General features: G+C 41.3%; 2 protein-coding genes across 3 annotated transcripts in view; both read right to left on the bottom strand.

Annotated features, from left to right (window-relative positions):
• GRIA4 (glutamate ionotropic receptor AMPA type subunit 4) overlaps positions 1-21,707 on the bottom strand; it is a 316,665-nt gene that overhangs the window by 236,193 nt on the left and 58,765 nt on the right. The gene's annotated exons all lie outside the window — the stretch shown is intronic.
• LOC139167225 (uncharacterized) lies at positions 6,885-10,959 on the bottom strand. Its single transcript, XM_070751667.1, has 2 exons — positions 10,139-10,959; positions 6,885-7,189 (listed from the first exon to the last, which is right to left on the bottom strand). The coding sequence occupies exons 1-2, from the start codon at positions 10,770-10,772 to the stop codon at positions 6,906-6,908; spliced, it is 918 nt and encodes a 305-aa protein (XP_070607768.1). The 5' UTR covers positions 10,773-10,959; the 3' UTR covers positions 6,885-6,905.

Raw genomic sequence — 21,707 nt, 5'->3', positions numbered from 1 at the left:
CAAATAAATGCAATATGTAAATATCTTAACGAAAGGGAGAATAAAGAAGTACTATTGAGGGAGGAGACAGGGTTAGAAAAAATAATAAGAGAAAAAAGGGAGGGTATAAAGGCGCAAGCAACCAATATATATAAATTGCTAGTGCAGTCAGACGGGGACATGATTGAAGGATTGACTAAATGGTGGCAAAATGAGATACAAGTAGAGGTACAAGAGATGGAAAATATAGTAGAAAACATAAGGAAAATTAAAAATGCAAGAATCAGGGAAATGAGAAGGAAAATATTACATAAGTGGTATTTTACTCCCGTTCAACTCGCACACTTTCAGCAGAATGTCAGGGGGAATTGTTGGCATGGGTGTCAAGATAAAGGAGTGTTTATGCATATGTTTTGGGAATGCCCGATAGTGCAGGAATTTTGGCAAAAAGTGAAAGAGGATATCAATAGAATGCTAAATATACAATGGACAATCACTAAGGAAATGGCAGTACTAGTTAAAAGTAATGTGATGGGAGAATTTAGAGAAATAAAAAAAAGCAGCAATAGAAAGCGCTCAGGCAGTAATAGTTTTGGGTTGGAAGGATACGACCAAATGGACAATACAAAATTGGTATAGGTACATGGTGGACCATATTCAATTTGAAATTATGGATAAAAGAATAAATTCAGATAATGAAACTGAGTTGGGACATCTGATGGGATGGTGGGACAAGGTAAGACGATATATGACGAGCAGAATCCGAGACCAAGCTACAAGAAATAAATTGGAATCACTCTATAATATGTAAATAGATATATTGCTCTTGGGTCAAGTGGACTATATAAGAAACACCCCCGATTTGGTGGTGGGGAATGTGTGTGTGTCTGGGTGGTGGGCACATTTCACTATGCACTGTTTTATGTTGTGTGTATATAAACTTGTTAAAAATTAATAAAAAATAAAATTAAAAAAAAAAGAAGTTGGGAAACAGGCTGTTCACAGATGCCAGAGGGCCTCCGGGGGGTGGGGGAAACTGTTGTCACCCTCCCCAGGCATTGAATTATGGGTATGGGCACTTGCACATGCATGATAGAGCATGCCCATGGTCTTTCGGTACCCGAGGAAAAAAAACGTTCACCATCACTGCCCTAAACCTCCCACTTATAATCAATGGGGAAGTTTCCATTGAAAACAGTGCTCAGTTATGAAGCAAGATGCTTTGCCTTGGACAAGAAATTGTGGCCCTAGGAGACACAAATCCCTAGACCCATGATGATAAATCTATGACATGTGTGCCCAAAGTGACACATAAAGCCATGTCACCCAGCATGTGTGGACTTGCCTGTTTGTCTTCTGGATTTCTGGCATGCATGCCCGCATGACATCAGCTGTTCGCGCACAGGACAGTGCCAAAACCTGGTGCATGCACGTGTGCCAGCCAACTGATTGTCGAGTGCGCATGGTGCCAGAACTTGGAAGTTCAATTTTTCCCAGCATGGCCCCAACAAGCCCGTGCACACATTTCCGTTCACCATCACTGCCCTAGACCAGCGTTTCCCAACCGGTGTGCCGCGGCACAGTAGTGTGCCGCGAGACACTGGCAGGTGTGCCGCAGAGCTACGGAAGCTCCAGCTGGGCAGGGCGCTGCCGGTGCCGACCTGGAGCGCCCGCTCGCAGCTGTCCCCCGGCTCCTGCCCGATGCCGCGGTTTCCGGCGCTCTCCTGCTGAGCCCCAAAGAAGGAAGGCAGGAAGAAGAAGGAGAGCTTCGTTCTTCGTGCCTTTTTCCCGCCTTCCTTCTTTGGGGCCTAGCAGGAGAGCGCCGGAAACCACGACATCGGGCAGGAGAGGACAGGAGAGAGCGCGGGCCGGGCCGGGGCGCAGAGGCGGGCCGGGGCTGGGGAGCGCGCGGGGGTTGCCCTTTTGGTTTGGAGCTGCAAGCGCGGCTCCCCGAGGCAGGCGGGCAGGCAGCTTCCCTTCCTGCGCCTTCCCTCCCTGCGCCTTTCCCTTTCCCAGCTGCAGCCGCACCCCCCCGGTCCCCCCGCCAGTGCCCTCCTGCCGGGCCCTGGCGTCGGCGGCAAGTGTCCTTTGGGGCCCGGCGGGAGGGCACTGGCGGGGGGAGTGGGGGGGTGGCTGCAGCGGCCGCAGGCAGTCGCGGGGAGATGGCGGCGGCGAGAGGGAGCTCCAGGCGGCGGGAGCTCTCTCTCTCTCAGCTGACTGCAAGTGGGAGCTCTGACGGTGGCGATTGGACGTGCTGCTGGACGCCGTACTGCTGGCGCTGCGGGCTTGGCATATACGGCGTCCAACAGCACGTCCAGCTGCCGTCAGGGCTCCCGCTTGCAGTCAGCTGAGAGAGAGAGAAAGAAAGAAAGAAAGAGAGACATATAAGGGAGGCAGAGAGAGAGACAGCAAGAGAGGCAGAGAAAGAGAGAGAGAGAAAGAGGCAGCAAGAGAGGCAGAGAAAGAGAGACATAGCAAGAGAGGCAGAGAGAGAGAGAAAGAAAGAGACATAGCAAGAGAGAAAGAGAGACATAGCAAGAGAGGCAGAGAGAGAAAGAGAAAGAAAGACATAGCAAGAGAGGCAGAGAGAGAAAGAGAAAGAAAGAGAGACATAGCAAGAGAGAAAGAGACATAGCAAGAGAGGCAGAGAGAGAAAGAGAAAGAAAGAGAGACATAGCAAGAGAGAAAGAGAGACATAGCAAGAGGCAGAGAGAGAGAAAGAAAGAAAGAGAGACATAGCAAGAGAGACAGAGAGATAGCAAGAGAGGCAAAGAAAGAGACATATAGCAAGAGACAGTGAAAGAGAGAGAGAGAGCAAGAAAGAGAGAAAAAAGCAAGAAAGAGATAGCAAGAGAGAAAGACAGAGGAAGGGAAGGAGGGAGAGAGAAAGAGCAAAAAAGAGAGGAAGAAAGAAAGAGGGATGGGGAGAGAGAAAGAAGGGAAGGAAAAGAGAGAAAGAGGGAGAAATAGAGAGAAAGGGAGGAAGAGAGAGGGTTTTTTTGTCCAAACTTTTCTTTAGCCCACCCCCCACCCCCCACCCACCCTTTCAATGTTCCCCAGGATTTTGAAAATATGAATAATGTGCCGCGGCTCAAAAAAGGTTGGGAAACACTGCCCTAGACAGTATGGAACTTTCTTAATTTTGATCCGCTGAATTTTGTATATGACTTAATGCAGCAGAAGGAATCTTGTGAAAGCATTATTGTTGGTTTTATTTCCCCACCCTGTACGAGCCGAGTCAGTTGTGCTATATTAAACCATGATTAAATACTCTATTTATGCAGATGAACTGCACTTTATTAGAGCATGATTAAATAACCCATTTTATGCAGACAGCAACATAAGTAAGTACTGTATGACTGAAATGCAGGTATCCATGTTAATTACTATAGAAAACCATTCATGATTATTTTTTTCTGAATTAAAAAAAAGCACACATTATTTAGGTAGTGCTCCAATCTGAATATATATACTAACATTTAATAGGAAAATGTTCGCCCTAGAACAAGGACAGAAACACCAGCCTGAAGATGACGAGTGGGACCTCGTCAAAACATCGCCAGAAATTTCCAATTCCTACATGGGAAGAAACCCGAATATGCCAAGACCATCATAACATTTAAACATATCTATATATGAAATATATATCACATTCTGACAGTTTCCTATGAAATACAAAAGATAACATCCTACATTGTCAATAAGTTCTCTAAATGAAAATATGATATCCTGTAATCCTGTAGTTCTGTAATTCCTGTTCTCATATTTTATGTAATCCCTAAATATAGCAACAGAACTGAATCTATTTCAATATCTAGATTCATGTTTTTATATTATATCTCATGCTTGAGTCCCAGGTTTTTTTAAAATTGCTAGAAAAAATTCACCACAACCTTTTACCTCAAAGTAAGACTAAAGTCACTTCAAGAATAAGATAGGCAGAATATAAACTTAATTAATTAATTAAGGATTTATATATACTGGACCAGATATGTTTTTTAGCCATATTAATTTAATTTTTAGATGTATTTGCTATGTTCTTTTGATATGTTGTGAGCCGCCCCAAGTCCTCAGAGAGGGGCAGCATACAAATCAATCAACCAATCAACCAATCAACCAATCAGTCAATCAACCAATCAACCAATCAACCAACCAACCAACCAACCAATCAATCAATCAGATTGAAATGCTGTCTGAGAAGTCTAAGGAAAATATCTGAAGCTGAAATTGTGTGACTTTATAACTGAGGTTCATAATTTTATCAATACTCCTGAAAGAATTATTTAAACAGAGGACAAAGACAGTGATCTAGCTGTCTTGAATATCTTATCTTTATTTTAAGGATAAAAATTGGAAGAATCTTGCATACTTTTTGTAAACTAGTTTTTTCTTTAAAGAAAGTGCTTTTTTAATCTGCAAATCTTATAGCAGACCATGTCTTTACATTGCACAGTAATTCCAATTCAAAATTGATTTCCCCCTATTTTGGGGTGGAAAGCTTTTGTTAAATGTATTTTATAATTTTCTTGCTTATATAGGAATAGGTTACTAATAGATAAACACAATTGAGAAGTTATATTATAAGAATTGTAGATAAAACTTAGAACAGCTTTTACAATTCAATCTTCATTTTTTTTCTAGATAGCAGGCTTTATAGTTCATGCAAAAGGTTAATGCTCACTCTTCCATCACAAAAACATTTAATAGCAGCATAGGATTAATGATCCTATGATTTCATTGTTTAATGTTATGTACACGGCACTTCATTCTTGCCATGCAATACATCATTGTGACATTTTTAAAATTCTAACTGCATCAATTTCTTTAATTAACTGATTTAACGTGCACTGTCTTTTCAATTAATAAATGGTGTAATGAGTTAGACCTATGTACTTTTCCATTTGTTTGTTTGTTTGTTTATGCTACCTTTATTATTTTTACAAAGGCAGTGAGCATATCAAATACTCCTTACTCCATGTATTTTCCCCACAACTACCATCCTAATTAGTAGAGAATCTCCTACCTTGATTTCTAAGTGTGCCTCACTTATCACTATTAGCTCATGAAACCCAACTGTAGTGCTAGATATATATTATATATAAATATAAAATATCTTCTTCTTTTAAAGACCCAGAAATCCCATGTGCGTGTGGAGTCTTGAGCAACTGAATGCAACTGAGTGTTTATTAGTGCAGTCAGGCAGTAGGGAAAGCAAGTAGGATGCTTGGCTGCATAGCTAGAGGTATAACAAGCAGGAAGAGGGAGATTATGATCCCGCTATATAGAGTGCTGATGAGACCACATTTGGAATACTGTGTTCAGTTCTAGAGACCTCACCTACAAAAAGATATTGACAATATTGAACCGGTCCAAAGACGGGCTACAAGAATGGTGGAAGGTCTTAAGCATAAAAGGTATCAGGAAAGACTTAATGAACTCAATCTGTATAGTCTGGAGGACAGAAGGAAAAGGAGGGACATGGTAGAAACATTTAAATATGTTAAAGGGTTAAATAAAGTCCAGGAGGGAAGTGTTTTTAATAGGAAAGTGAACACAAGAACAAGGGGACACAATCTGAAGTTAGTTGGGGGAAAGATCCAAAGCAACATGAGAAAATATTATTTTACTGAAAGAGTAGTAGATCCTTGGAACAAACTTCCAGCAGACGTGGTAGATCAATCCACAGTAACTGAATTTAAACATGCCTGGGATAAACATAGATCCATCCTAAGATAAAATACAGAAAATAGTATAAGGGCAGACTAGATGGACCATGAGGTCTTTTTCTGCCGTCAGACTTCTATGTTTCTATGTTTATTAAGCTGGATGCCCTTCCTGTCACCAATGTGATTGTTTCAGCAGATATATTCATTGTGCCCAGAGAAATATCTGCCTCTACCTAGGATCAAACTCACAGCCTCCTGATTGTGAGGTGAGAGCTCCACCCTTAGGCCCCACACCACTCATACAAATATAAAACATATATAAATATAAATATAAATATAAATATAAATATAAATATAAATATAAATATAAATATAAATATAAATATAAATATAAATATAAATATAAATATAAATATAAATATAAATATAAATATAAATATAAATATAAATATAAATATAAATAATATTAATATAAATATAAATATAAATATAAATAATATAAATATAAATAATATAAATATAAATATAAATATAAATATAAATATAAATATAAATAATATAAATATAAATATAAATATAAATATATTTTAAAACCAGACAAATGTTTAATTACAACAGAAAATAGCTTAAAGATAAAAATAAAAGGCCTATTTAGAATAACATCTTTGAAATGACAATATACTTGTTATGCAAAATTAAATATATTCCAGAGCAGCTCAAAATATTAAGAACTTGATGCCCAATCAGGCTTGATGACGATCAACTATTTTAAGATCAGCTAATATTTTTAGTTTAATGCTGTCGATTAGTAATATCAAACTGATATTTTTATATGTCTGCATGTCTAGCCACCGCTGTGTCACGATTCCCTTTCAAATCTCTTTAATGTACTTTTTCTTATACTACCTGGACCATGATTTCATCATTTTTGCCTCCTGTAACATTTGGCTTTGATTTTTGGACTGTCTATTCTTTGTGAAATGAATGAGACTCAGACAAGGAGTACAAGATGGTTCCGTTTATTCAGCTCTCTCGAAGTGACTTCAGCAAGGAACGCATCTGAGCTGTCAGTGTCAGAACAGCCCTTTTTATACGTTTAAGGCTCGTGCCTAAAAGAAACGGCCGTGCGTCTTAGCCAATCAGACGCGGCCAAGGTTTATTCATAGTTTAAACAGTATTTACAAGGTCTTTTCTTTTACAGAATTTTACATTGGTTATATACAGATTTAACACCCCTCCCTCATTAGTTGAGTCAAACTGTCAATCAGTGAGCCAAGTGACGTAGTCCTCCAATCGATTGGGCCGGCGTGACGTGCGCTCAGACCTGCGCAGATCATTACCGGCTGGTATGTCTATGGTGGAGGTTGGCTCGTCGTTGTCTCCTGTCCGCGGCTGGGCCCAAGTTGGGGCTCTGGCCTGCGGAGACAAGTATGCTGATGGCGCACCGTGCCCAGAAGAGGAGGAAGGCTCGGCGTCGCTGGAGGATGCATCTGGCCGTGGTAAGTCCTTTTGTAATTCCAAAAGTTCGAGTTGCGAATTAATGTCTGCTTGGGGGGAAGAATTTCCGTTAGCGGCCGGCTCTTCATTTGGTGTTATGCGCCCCCTTAAATGATCGATGTGCCGCCTCCATGTGCGGCCATCTTCCAATTGTACCACATAAGATTTTGGGGCTGTTTGTTGCATTATTTTTCCTTTCAGCCAACTCAACCCCCCATCAAAATTTCTAGCAAAAACAAGTTGCCCTAGGTACATATTTCTTTCAGGTGCTATACATGTTTCATTATTTACATTTTGAGTACAATAACGAGGGTGCAACCTGTCCAGGGGGGACCTTATTTTTCGACCCATTAAAATCTCTGCTGGGCTTTTGTTTGTGATGGAATTTGGGGTGATATGCTGCATTAGTAAAAATTGATCTAATTTGTGTTGTATTTCCCCTGGGCCTGCCCTGCGCAAGGCTTCTTTGGCCACACGTACATAACGTTCTGCAAGGCCATTAACCCATGGCGAGTAAGGGGATGTGAGTGCGTGTCTGACCCCTAAGTTGCTTAAAAAACACTCAAATTGTCTGGCAGTCAATTGTGGCCCGTTATCTGAAACTAGGATGTCTGGGCACCCATGTGTGGCAAACAAATGGTATAATGCCTTAATGGTGGCACAAGTAGTAATGTTTTGCATAGCAATGATTTCCACCCATCTGGAGAACGCGTCTACCACAATTAAAAAGTTTTGAGTTCCAATAGGCCCTGCGAAGTCAATATGAATGCGGGACCATGGCCCAGTGGGTCTTTCCCATTCCAGAGGTGTTGTTTTCGGGGGATTGGGTCGTGACTCCTGGCAAGGGTCACAGTTTGCTACCCATTGCTCAATGTCCCTATCTAAACCTGGCCACCACAAGTAACCCCTGGCCAAACCCTTCATTCTGACAATGCCTGGGTGGCCTGCATGCAACATACTTAGTACCTTCTGTTTTAAGGTATTGGGAATGACCACCCTGTCACCCCATAACACGCATCCCTTCAAGTAGGATAATTCCAACCTTTTAGATTTAAATTCTGACAGCCCAGTTTCCTCAGAGTCTCCCAACCATCCTTTTTGAATACAATTGATTACTTTTAACAATAGTGAATCCTTCTTAGTGTGCTCAGCCACCTCTTTGGCAGTGGTCAGGCAGTTTTCCTCAAGGTCAATTAGTAAAACATCCTCTGTGGGGGTTGGATCTGAGACTAACTCGGGCATGGGGCATCTACTTAAGCCGTCAGCATGGTTTATTGATTTTCCCCCCTTATGTGTTAGATGGTATTGGTATCCTGACAGGAATAGAGCCCATCTTATTAATCTAGGGGACATGAAGGGAGGAGTTGGTTTATTGGCAGCTAGAAGACCAAGCAGGGGTTTGTGATCTGTTATTAGTTCAAAACTCCTCCCACAGAGATAGTAATGGAATTTCTTAACGCTAGAGACTAGGGCCAATGCCTCTTTGTCTAATTGGCTGTAATTTCTCTCTGCCATGGACAATGTTTTAGAAAAGAAGGCGATGGGGGCCTCTGTATTGTTTGGCATTATGTGAGCTAATACCCCGCCAACCCCATACGCCGAAGCATCGCACGTGAGCCTTATTGGCAAAGTTGAGCTATATTGAACCACTACGCTTTTAGAGGTCAATAACTGTTTTATTTTATGAAAAGCTTCGCGCTCCATTGTGCCCCAGGTCCAGGGAACTCCCTTCTGCAGCAGTCGGTGTAGCGGTTCTGCTGCCGTTGCCTTCTGTTTCAGGAAGACAGAATAAAAATTAAGGAGGCCCAGAAATGCTTGGAGTTCTGTCTTATTATTTGGCTCGGGTGCTTTGGTTATGGCCTCTAATTTATCTGCTGTGGGGTGTATTCCCTCACTGTCTATTCTATAGCCCAGAAATTCTATGCTATTGGCTCCCCACACACATTTGTCTGGTTTTACTTTTAACCCCTTAGCTTGCAGTCTAGCCAACACTTCTCTGATGCGCATGTTTAATTCTGCTTGGTTTTTTCCTGATATAAATATATCGTCAAAATATGGGGAGGTTCCTTTTATACCTGCCAATAATCGTTCCATGAAACTTTGGAAAATACCTGGGGCGGTACTGACCCCGAATTGCAGGCGGGTGCACCTGAAAGCACCCCTATGGGTCACTATGGTCTGGGCCAGGGATGTGGCCTCATCGACCGGAAGCTGTTGGTATGCTTGCGCCAGGTCGATTTTTGAAAATACTCTCCCTTCCCCCAAGGAATGTAGCAATTGTTGGACTACTGGGATCGGGTATGGATGGTGTTGAAGGGCTTTATTGATAGTGGCTTTGTAGTCTGCACAGACCCTTAAGGAGCCATCAGGTTTAACTGGGGTGACTATGGGGGTTTCCCATGGCGCTTGTTCTACAGGGACTAAGATGCCCTGGGCAATCAATTTGTCCAATTGGATGTCTAGTTTAGGCAATAGTGGTAGGGGTACCCTGCGAGGCTTAAGTCTGACTGGGGGTACCTTGGGATCTAGAGAGAAGGAGATAGGGGCCCCATTATAGGTGCCCAAAGTAGGGCTGAAAACCTCAGGAAATTCTTGGATAAAGTTAGGAATATCAGGTTCAGCATTTACATGACAAAGACCCAGTATTTCAATACCCAAAGGAGACATCCATGTTAACCCCAGGAGGGAGTGTTTGGCTCCCTCAACCACAATCAGAGGAAGAAAATATTCACAATTTTTAAATTTTACAGGCACATCTACTTTCCCCAAAACAGGTATGATATTACCTTGAAAATCCCTTATTATTAAAGTTGAGTTAACAAAGTCAGTTTTAAGAAAATTTGGCATATACATTTTGAATTTGTCCCAAGGCATAATAGAATGCTTAGAGCCTGTGTCTAATTCTAGGTTACATGGTTTGTTATTTAAAAGTAGCGAGATGATAATCTTGTTCCCTCCTTTAGCAGTTGCGCAATTTACGTAAGTTTGTGCTTTACCTCGTGCGTAGTCACGGTTAGCGGTAGAGTCGTTTCTGCGATTGAAGCCTCTGGAAAATTTGTTGTCTCGCGGTTGTTGTGCCTGGTTGTTGAAACGTTGTTGGCGGGGTGTAGAGAAGGACTCCTCTGGAAGGGGCGCTCTGCAAGCCTCGGCGATGTGCCCGCGTCGATTGCAGCGGCGGCAAATGGCGTCCCTGAAGGGGCAACGCTGTCGTGGGTGATTTCCTCGGCAACCGGGGCATGGGTTGGAGGGACGTTGGTATCTGGGTTGTCTGGCTTGCTCGGATGGCAGCAGGAGACAGGTGTCGTCGTCCGTGGCAGCTGGGCTGAGGTCATCTGTGGTTTCGGCGCGGGAAACAGCAACGGAGATTTTGGAGACGGTCTCCTTCTTTTCGTGTTCCTTGAGTTCTTTGGCGGCCGCGTCAGCTACTTCGGCTGTTTGAGCCAGCTTGATGACTGACTGAAGCGTTGGGTCGTCCTCTGTCAGGATTTTGTTTCGGACCGTCGCATTCTTCATCCCAAAGATCAGAGCGTCTGTGAGGCGAGCTTCTGGGCTGTCAAATTTGCACTTTGACAGTACCGTGCGAAGTCTCGTGGCGAATTGATTGATTGTCTCAGACTCACGCTGGGTCATCCTGGAAAATTGATGTCTGTAGACTACGGCAGGCTTCGTTGGTTTGAAGTGGTTTGCAAGTCTTGCTTGGAGGTCGTCCCACGGAACGGATTTAGCTGGAAGCGGGTCGGTGAGCGTTTGGACGAGGTCAAAAATCTCAGTCCCGCAATAGTTCAAGAAGATCGCCCGCTTCCTGTCGTCTTCAGCTTCTCCCATTCCTGCCGCTTCTAGGAAGATTTCAAATTTCGCCATGTAGGCGTCCCAAGACGACTTCTCGGGGTCGAAGTAGTCGGGAGCCCGGCCGATCTGGAGGTGATTCATGCTTGACTCGTGGATTCTTCGTTCTCTCGTCGCCAGTGAAATGAATGAGACTCAGACAAGGAGTACAAGATGGTTCCGTTTATTCAGCTCTCTCGAAGTGACTTCAGCAAGGAACGCATCTGAGCTGTCAGTGTCAGAACAGCCCTTTTTATACGTTTAAGGCTCGCGCCTAAAAGAAACGGCCGTGCGTCTTAGCCAATCAGACGCGGCCAAGGTTTATTCATAGTTTAAACAGTATTTACAAGGTCTTTTCTTTTACAGAATTTTACATTGGTTATATACAGACTTAACACTTTGACCATGAGAGATTCCTTGAAAAATTAGAACTTTGTACTACTAAGCATTGGTTGGTTAGTTGATCATGTGTCATCAAGTTATTATTTTTTTTTATTTCTAGCAACTACGTAGATAGTCCGTAACTTGGACTTTCAGGCAGTGGTAAAATCCATTTTTTATCACTGGTTCTGTGGGTGTGGCTTGGTGGGCATAGCTTGGTGGGTGTGGCAGGGGAAGAGTATTGCAAAATCACCATTCCCATCCCATCCCGGGCCCAGACAGAGGTGGTATTTTCCAGTCCTCTGAACTACTCAAAATTTCCAACACCGGTTCTTCAGAACCTGTTAAAACTTGCTGGATTTCACCCCTGCTATCAGGTAATCCAACAGTGCACAAATTACAATTGTAACCAAATCCACTCAATTTTTGGATGGTCACCCTTTCCCTCTCTTATCATTACAGCTTTTTTTCAGAGAACTAAATTGGCTTATTCTAATTACTGTCCTACCTGATCTGTGGCAATTGGTATTATAGTGTGCCTGAGAATGCATGGGGTATGAAAACAAAAAGATATGAAATGCATTATATTAGAAATACTTTCTTATAGAAATGAATACAATGCGTGAAACAGAGTACAGTGATACCTCGTCTTACAAACTTAATTGGTTCCGGGACGAGGTTTGTAAGGTGAAACGTTAGTATGACAAAACAATGTTTCCCATAGGAATCAATGGAAAAGCGATTAATGCGTGCAAGCCCAAAACTCACCCCTTTTGCCAGCCGAAGCGCCAGTTTTTGCACTGCTGGGATTCCCCTGAGGTTCCCCTCCATGGGAAACCCCACCTCCAGACTTCTGTTGCCAGCGAAGTGCCCATTTTTGTGCTGCTGGGATTCCCCTGCAGCATCGCAAAAACACGGAAGTCCAGAGGTGGGGTTTCCCATGGAGGGGAGCCTCAAGGGAATCCCAGCAGTGCAAAAACAGGCGCTTCGCTGGCAAAAGAAGTCAGGAGGCGGGGCATCCCAGTGGCGGTGGCTTGGGTTTGTAAAGTGAAAATAGTTTGGAAGAAGAGGCAAAAAAATCTTAAACCCCAGGTTTGTATCTTGAAAGGTTTGTATGACGAGGGGTTTGTAAGACAAGGTATCACTGTATTTCTTTGCCTTCCATACAGTAGCTAAATGCATTAATTCAATGCAAATATACAGTACAATACAAATACGGCATCGGGCCAGAATACCTATGGGACCGCTAGTGACCAGTTAGGTCTCACAGAGTTGGCCTTCTCCAGGTCCCATCGACTAGACAATGTTGGTTGGCCGGACCTAGAGGAAGAGCCTTCTCTGTGGGGGGCCCAGCCCTCTGGAATCAACTCTCCCCGGAGATTCATACTGCCCCCACCCTCCTTGCCTTCTGCAAGAGTCCTAAGACTCATTTATGCCGCCAGGCTTGAGGCCAATATATTCTTGCCCCCTGGCCGATGACTGGGCTGAGAGATACCGATTGAATGGGAATGATTGGGGTTTTCTTTATGATTTTTAGTCTTAGGTTTTATATTAATTAAATGGCCCCAAAATGTTATACATTATTTTTATTATATGTTGTGAGCTGCCCCAAATCCTTGGAGTGGGGGGGGGGGCATAGAAGTCCAATTAATAACTAAATAATAAATAAATATACAATACAAATATAGTCTGGTCAACTAGAAAACAAAAATTTCACTGGATGTTTTGCTTTACTTCTTTGCATATATAGTGGTACCTCTACTTAAGAACTTAATTTGTTCCGTAACCAGGTTCTTAAGTAGAAGCAATTTTTCCCATAGGAATCAATGTAAAAGCAAATAATGTGTGCATTATTAGGAAACAAATAATGTGTGCATCCATTAGGAAAGAAATAAAAGCTTGGAATTTGGGTGGGAGGAGGAGGAGGAAGAAGAGGAGGAGGTCAATCGCTGTCGAAAGAAGAAGGTGAGGTGAGCGCCCCCTTTTGCCTTTCTGCGCCCAGACGCTCCGGGAGGCAACCTCGTGCTGGGTGTATGGGAGGCAGCGTGAGGGAGTCACCACAGCGAAGTGGTTTATTCCCTCTCCAAGCGCCCAGAGAAAGGAAAACACTCCATTCACTCTGCCAAAACCTCCTTAAGCATCACCAAAATGCTCCTCTGGCAGCCCAGAAAAGCCCGAGATGGCCAGGATTAAAGGGGGAATGGCAGGAAATTGGCCGGGCCTTCGTGGCGCTCTCAAATTTCCTGGGAAATTTTTCCTGGCTCGGGTTCTTAAATAGAAAATGGTTCTTAAGGAGAGGCAATAAAACCTTGAACATCTGGTTCTTATCTAGAAACGTTCTTAAGTAGAGGCGTTCTTTGTGACAATAATTATTTTACACACAGAGACAGACATATATATATATCATAATTGTCCTAAAAATATGATTTAATTCCACTTTTAGTTCCTTTTTTAAAAGCAAATCAAAGTTAATTGTAGTGGCAGTTAAATAAATTAGGATACAAACCAATCATAGCTATTTTCCTAATTAGGGAAGCTTGAGAATTAAAATTTTTTACTCATTACCCAAGTTGAACAGTCAAAACTATTTATTTATTTAATTTGACTTCTATGCCGCCCAATCCCAAAGAACTCAGGGCGGCTTACTATACAGGGAAGTGAGAAAATAAGAAAAGGGAATATCAAAATGGTGTCCATTCCATGAGATAGAAGCCCCACATCTTTTAATGTGCATGTGATCTTGTAGGTGCCTTGAGGCTACTCAATGCAGTCAAAGAAGTGAAGGGGGAAAAATCACTGTGGATAAAAAAGAGAACACAACTGGGAACAGCTTCTAACAGACTGCAAAAATGAAGCTTCTTTCATCATTCAAAAAGAGGTCCTTTGTGCTCCCTTGATTTTAAACTTACAGAAAAAAGCCCCTAAAACGCTTAAATTTTAACACATCTTAAATATGTTAAGTCTCTTAACACACAAGCTTAATATTCTAATTGTAATGATCTGTTAACAATGATTGTTGTTCCACTGTTCAGGCAAAATTACTATAATTTACAGTTGCATTTCATTTTTATACTGTGCTGATAATTGCTGTTGATATGTTGGAGTTTAACAATAGTCTGCAGTTTGTAATAAAGCAAATAATGTATTCAGTTTTGTAAATACATATGAAAAATTTATATGAAGCAAAAGTCATGTGGTTCAGTTATATATCTATTTAGAAAAATATCTGAATAAGGAAAGGAACAAAAAGGAATTATGTTCTTGTAAACAAATTCAGGCCAATCAAACTGCAAACATATGTACAGTACTTTCTGGAAGATGATTATGGAATTTGAACAAAGTTGAATAATAAAAATGTTTTTTTTTCTGGTATTATTACAAGTCTATTGTAAATGCCCAATAATAATTCATCACTTGCAAATCAATTCTTACTACAGAGAAAAAGAAACAAAGCAATATATCAATTTGGGATTAATTCTGGCTACAATCTGTTTTAAGATTTGCCTTCCAAATGAAGTTTCCCTTGAGATTAAGATGACTCCCAACTCAATGGTATTCTGGAAGCCCTTAAAAAACTGGTTGTTTTCCTAAGCTTGAGTTAGGATGGATGGGGAAACCACTTGCTAGCTGTTTTTGATGCACATTGCATTGGCTTGGGGTATTATCTGGATATTCTATCTTTTTATTTCTTTTATTGTACTTACTGTATTGTATTTGCTTTCTATTTTTATGTTATCAGAGTCAGACATCAAAATAAAGTAGGAAAAAGAAACGAATCAAATAAATGAGAACCTGAATAAAGTGAAAATTGCAGGACCTTTAAGAAAGTGAACATGTAATGAAATTTGTGATAACTGTGTAAAATATAGCTTTTTGTACCCTGAACTTTACAAAACGCTGGTTTCAAGATGTGGTAAATAACTAAATCAGATTCTATGTCTTCAAATTGTACAGGAAAAAAAACCCTAGCTGGAGAATAAGGAGATTCTCCGAAGTAAAATACTGAATGTGCAATTTGCCTTTAGTCTTTTCAGGAAGCAAAAATGTTTACACCTGATTTTTTTTTTTTTAAACCTTAACAACAAGACCAAAAAATACCCTGAGTCGGTAATGATGATTCCAGGAAACAATGATGATTCCAGGAAAACTTAAGTCTAGAATAGGGGTCCCCAACCTTTTTTATTCTGTAGATCAGTGGTGGCGGTTTTGGTGGCATGTGCAAATGAAATGTTGCATGCTCAACTGCTGCTTCAGTGGCTCAATAGCATTCTGCTATTGAGCCACTGAAGTTGGAGACCCCTGGCATCTAGAACAAACTGAAATTTGGAAGGGATGACAAGATAAGAAGAAACAATTGCTTCTTTAACCACAATCTGAGCAAGATCAAAGGAAGGTTTAGCTCTATTGTTCAGAGAAAATTATGACTAAAAAGAGATATTGTATATGTATCTACTTTCAATACAGGTAGTCCTCTACAACCTAGGTCACCAACCGGTGGTCTACAGACCACTGGTGGTCCACAAGAACATTTTGGTAGTCCACAGAGAAATCTTTGCATTTCTCTTGAGGAGCCCAGCTGAAGTTTCCCGTGTGCTTCAGTGCTTGGACTCCCAGGGGCAAGCTGGGGTCCTTCAGGCAATCAGCTTGGCCACCTGTTAGTGGAGAGAAGCAGTTATAATCAACCTTAGCTTTGCTGTCTATTGCAGACGCTAGATCGGCATGAAAACCCGGGTGGAGAAACTGGTCTGGGATGACCAAAAGGTCAGTCCTGTTACTACCACAGCTCTGGAATATAGGACTGCTCTATAATGGGCTTTTCAGATTGAAACAAAAGGCTAAAACCCACGATTTAAGCTTTGAATTATACTCTTTATATGAAAAAGCAACATTTACAAGCAGAAATCAGTCTCTGAAATTTCATGGAATAATTTCACTGCTGTGAAGTTATCAGACAGGCCTCTGGAAAAAGCGCCAGCATCAGGGCTAATTGCATCCCAGAAAGATAAAACAGGCAATGAGTCATAGGACATATAATTCAGCTCACCACATTCTTGTTGGCAGGCAGGTAGCTTCTAGCAGATGACTTTTGCAGAGGAGAAATCATGTATTTTGGGGAACATTTTCTACAACCCCAGGTCTAACATAGCATCCATGAAAGGAATGTTGAAACTTCACCCAGAATTACACAGAATCCTTCCCTTTTGGAAGTGGTCAGCAAACCCCTAGAATTAAAACTACAAACTATTTCCTTTTACCATAGAAGTGTTGTTGTCTGCTTTGTAACCTCCTGAATTGAGCATCCAAGAGTGGCTCATCTACTCCAATGTTCCCGTCATCTTCTGACTCGGACCAATCCCTCATTGACATATTTGCCACCTCTGGTGGTCCCTCGGGTTCATCCAGGTCTATTTCTTCATCACTCTCACTCTCTGCATCAGCTGGCAACCCCACTGGCCCATGATATCCAGATGGGCCTGGCTCATCCTCCTCAGAATCTGACATTATCAAGGGTGGACAAGGAGCGCTCACAACAAGGACTGACTTTCCCACCAATATCAATAAGCCACTATCAGTCTGCCTATCTTCATTTTCCTTCACTCAGATTGACCAAGCTTCTTGAGAGAAGGAACACAAGAGAGTTTCCAGGCTGTGTGCCTCGACCAGGCACTTTGTCTCAGAGAAACAGAGATCCTCTCCCCCACCAGTGGTCCGCAAGATTTAAAATTATGAGTATGGTTGTCCCTGAGGTCCAAAAGGTTGGAGACCCCTGCTCTATAATCATTCAATTAGTTATTGAATCAGTTTCCTGTCACAATTCAAAGTGTTGGTTATGACCTATAAAGCTCTTCATGGCACCGGACCAGATTATCTCAGGGACCGCCTTCTGCTGTACGAATCCCAGCGACCAGTTAGGTCCCACAGAGTGGGTCTTCTCCGGGTCCCGTCAACCAAACAATGCCGCTTGGCGGGACCCAGGGGAAGAGCCTTCTCTGTGGCGGCCCCGGCCCTCTGGAACCAACTCCCCCCCAGAGATTAGAATTGCCCCCACCCTCCTTGCCTTTCGTAAGCTACTTAAAACCCACCTCTGCAGCCAGGCATGGGGGAATTGAGATACTCTTTCCCCCTAGGCCCTTACAATTTTATGCATGGTATGTCTGTATGTATGCTCGGTTTTTATAATAATGGGTTTTTAACTGTTTTTAGTATTGGATTATTATTGTATGCTATCTTGTTATTGCTGTTAGCCGCCCCGAGTCTTCGGAGAGGGGCGGCATACAAATCCAATAAATTAATAAATAAATATTGTCTTATGACCATTATTCACTTATGATACTTATAGCAGCCCCATGGTCACATGATCAAAATGCAGATGCTTGGCAACTGGCTTGTACTTATGACAGTTGCAGTGTCCTGGGGTCATGTGATCACTTTTTCCATCCTTCTGATAAGCAATGTCATAGGAAACCAGATTCACATGTTACTAACTTCATACCTGCAGTCATTCATTTAATAACTGTGGCAAGAAAGATTATAAAAGGGGGCAAAGTTCATTTAACTGCTGTCTTGCTTAGCAACATAAATTTTGGGATCAATTGTGGTCACAAGTCGAATTGTCCTGGTCTTCTCCGAAAGCAGAATTATATTTAAAAGTCAAAATTGCACAGGGAGCGCAGCCTTGGATACCTAAAGCAATGGTTAGAGAACCACTTTCTGTTTTAAATGAGTTCAAGCCTCCAGGGCAAATGAATAACATCCAAAGATGCTGAAAGAGCTTGAAAATGTTATTTCAAACATTTGTCTGTAACCTTTAAGAATTCTTGGAGGCAGGCAAATTTATCTGTATCTGAAAAATAGGGAGAGGCAGATCTAGGGATAAAAGAATAGATCTGATCAGCCTGATGTCAGTTTTGAATAAAACTTTAAATTTGATTTTTTAAGGGCTATTTTATTAGCATGCAGAAAAAGGAATTGATTATTAGGAAACAAGATTTATTCTGGATTTATTCAGAATATGTCTGCCACAACCAATTCTGTAAAATATTAAGAAGCTCACATGATTGACTTGCTTATTTAGGAGGTCAGTCATGTTAACGTTAACATTTATTTTAAATATCACCCTACAATTTTGTCTAAAATATCTTTGTTTTGGCAGGATGCTTTTGCGAGTTTTCATTAGTGCTCACAAGAGCTATATTTTCCATTTTATGGCTTATCAAAAACCTTTGGGACTGCATAATGTTTATAAGAACCTAAAGCAACTAGAAACAAAAAAAGTCACAAAAGTGATTGTTATGTAACTACAGTATGTTGGGTGTTGCAATACAAAAGCCAACAGTGTAAGTTTAAGACTGGACCTTTAAGAGTCATTTGCTGGTTGTCCATAAGAGGGAGCCAATGATGTTCCTCTTGGGGGAGTTTATACTAGAGAGATTTATATTTGCGGTGTGTATATTTTGCTGCGTGCGATAACCTGGTTTGTAAACCATTATTAGTAGCGATGGGCGAACCGAACCCGCACAATTCGGGTCCGTACCGAATTTTGCGGTGTTCAGTATGCCAAACACGAACCCAAATTTTTTTGAAACTTCGGGCAAATTTCGGGGTCGTGTTCGGTTTTTGGAGCTTTGACATCACCGGCAGGTTGCTAAGGACGCCAAGGTGATCACTTCCTGGATTCCATGGAATCCAGGAAGTGATCACCTTGGCGTCCTTAGCAACCTGCCGGTGTACATGATGTCAAAGCTCTGCCCCCAGAATCTCTTGGTGGGATTCCCCGTTTGGGTTTGGGTTCAGTTCAGGTTTGGCCGAATTTTGTGTAAAGTTTGTCCGAACTTGCCGAATCCGAACACCGTTGGGTTTGCCCATCACTAATTATTAGGATAATATGTGTATGATATTGGACTGTGAAACTATTAATCTTTATTTGCCTATCTGTATATAATAATATTGTTATATTTTGTACTAAGTCTGATTCACTGATTGACTAAGCCACATTGCTACATTAACTCTGCTTAAAATTTGTTGAAAGTTTAATATATTACCTAGACGTTCTAACAGTGTGTACCTATTTTCTTTTACTTATCTTCCTTTTTCTTTTGGCAAAAACTGAAAATCCCACTAACACCATTAATCAGCATTTAATTTAATATTTGTTCTTTGATTCAATTTTTACTGCCACCAGCAAACAAGTAGCTGAAAACATGAGCTGTTTTCACAGAAGTAGAAGTTAATTAAATAGTGTATTGTTTAAATCCTGCTTACATGCTCCTCTCCATCTCTTCAGACCTAAGGAGAAAAAAATCCCCTAACTTTTTTCAAAGTGATTAGGAAAATTGTATTTCGTAATTTTATTTGCTATTGCAGCCCTATCTGGACCGGGAGTCACTGCTCACAGTCACTCATGCCCTCATCACCTCGAGGCTTGACTATTGTAATGCTCTCTACATGGGGCTACCTTTGAAAAGTGTTCGGAAACTTCAGATCGTGCAGAATGCAGCTGCGAGAGCAATCATGGGCTTCCCCAAATATGCCCATGTCACACCAACACTCGGCAGTCTGCATTAGTTGCCGATCAGTTTCCAGTCACAATTCAAAGTGTTGGTTATGACCTATAAAGCCCTTCATGGCACCGGACCAGATTATCTCCGGGACCACCTTCTGCCGCACGAATCCCAGCAACCAGTTAGGTCCCACAGAGTTGGCCTTCTCCAGGTCCCGTGGATTAAACAATGTTGTTTGGCGGGCCCCAGGGGAAGAGCCTTCTCTGTGGCGGCCCCGGCCCTCTGGAACCAACTCCCCCCCGAGATTAGAATTGCCCCCACCCTCCTCGCCTTTCGTAAGCTCCTTAAAACCCACCTCTGCCGCCAGGCATGGGGGAATTAAGACTTTTTTTCTCCCTCTAGGCCGTTACAACTGTATACATGGTATGTTTGTATATATGTTTGGTTTCCGGGAGTTGAAGTCCAAATATCTTCAAGTTGCCAAGGTTGGGAAACACTGCTCTAGACCATGGGATATATTGTCTGAGACAGTTGCACATGCTGTGGGATCAAAATTACGATGCTACTGGTGTAAAGTTTGTAACAACGGTTTAGTTATTTGTGAAAACAACCAGATCAAACAAGAAATAAGCCATTGAATTTCTAGTCAATTAATCTTGTACGGTCTTGTAGTTCACCTCACAGGAGTGAATAATTATATAACATGGCGTTTATGAGATAGAAACGTTTTCCTTGAGGATTTCCAGGCTGATGAACAGAAAGACTTTTGCTTCTACTTCACTTGCTTATGAAGAGCTAATGTTTTATGCAGCAACTTCCCTTACCAAGTTGTCTTGCATTACTTAAAGCCTACAGTATGATCAGAGCTGATTTTTCAGTGTAAAGCAACCTTCAGAAAGCCTCGTTTATAATGTTTGCATTGTCTTTTTTTATTTAAAGTAAAGTACAGGAGATAAATGCATAAAACACATTATGCTAGTATCTTTCTACATGTGTCTGCAATGTGCGCATGCATGCACATGTCCACACACATATACATACACACACAGGGTTGGGCTTTCATGCTCTGTTTTGGAGATATAGGAAATATGTTGAAGAAGAAATTCATTTAACTAACATACATACATACATACAGTTAGTATGTCTCAGTATGAAACCTTCAACATACATTAAGCAGAGTTGTTGTGGTGTAGGAAATCCACAGAGTCCACGGAGAGAGGTGGCATACAAATCCAATCAATCAATCAATCAATCAATCAATAAACAAATAATAATAATAAACAAACAAACAAACAAACAAATAAATAAATAAATAAATAAATGTGGATTAGCCAGACAATGACTCAGACTTAGTATTAATGTATATACAACAATATTATTATTATTATAAATATACAGAATCAACAATATAATACTCTAATAGTTTAAAAACCATGGACACAGCAAGAATACAGCTCATGGCAAAATATATCTCTAACAAAGTAACTAGCCCCAAAGGGAACGGTGTTGGTGCCCTCTTATGACCAACCAGTACTATTTCCTTAAAGGTACAGTACATTTTACCAACTATCATAGTTAGTTACTGTATGTCAACACCCAAGTAGGTTACAGTCTATATACTAATACATACATACATACATACATACATACATACATACATACATACATATACATACATGTATACAAAGCTTGTGTGTGTATACATACACACACAAACACACACAACATGTACATGTACAAGGCATTACAGGACAAGATAGAATGACCTGCACACGGATTAGACAACAAATGAAAATTTAAAATATCATCAAGAGAATAAAAGAATTGAAATAGAAATGGGCTGGTCATATAGCAAGAA

The sequence above is a fragment of the Erythrolamprus reginae genome, chromosome 4 (genome assembly GCF_031021105.1).
Source record: "Erythrolamprus reginae isolate rEryReg1 chromosome 4, rEryReg1.hap1, whole genome shotgun sequence".
Taxonomy (NCBI): Eukaryota; Metazoa; Chordata; class Lepidosauria; order Squamata; family Dipsadidae; genus Erythrolamprus; species Erythrolamprus reginae.
Note: the sequence above shows the minus strand (reverse complement) of the source record. Positions and strands in the feature narration are given on the sequence as shown.

Excerpts from the sequence above, each read along its gene's own strand:
- LOC139167225 (XM_070751667.1), bottom strand. The coding sequence starts at position 10,772 with ATGACCCAGCGTGAGTCTGAGACAATCAATCAATTCGCCACGAGACTT. Across the intron at positions 7,190-10,138 it reads TAACCGTGACTACGCACGAG|ACATTAATTCGCAACTCGAA; the intron begins GTAAAGCACAAA and ends CCCCCCAAGCAG.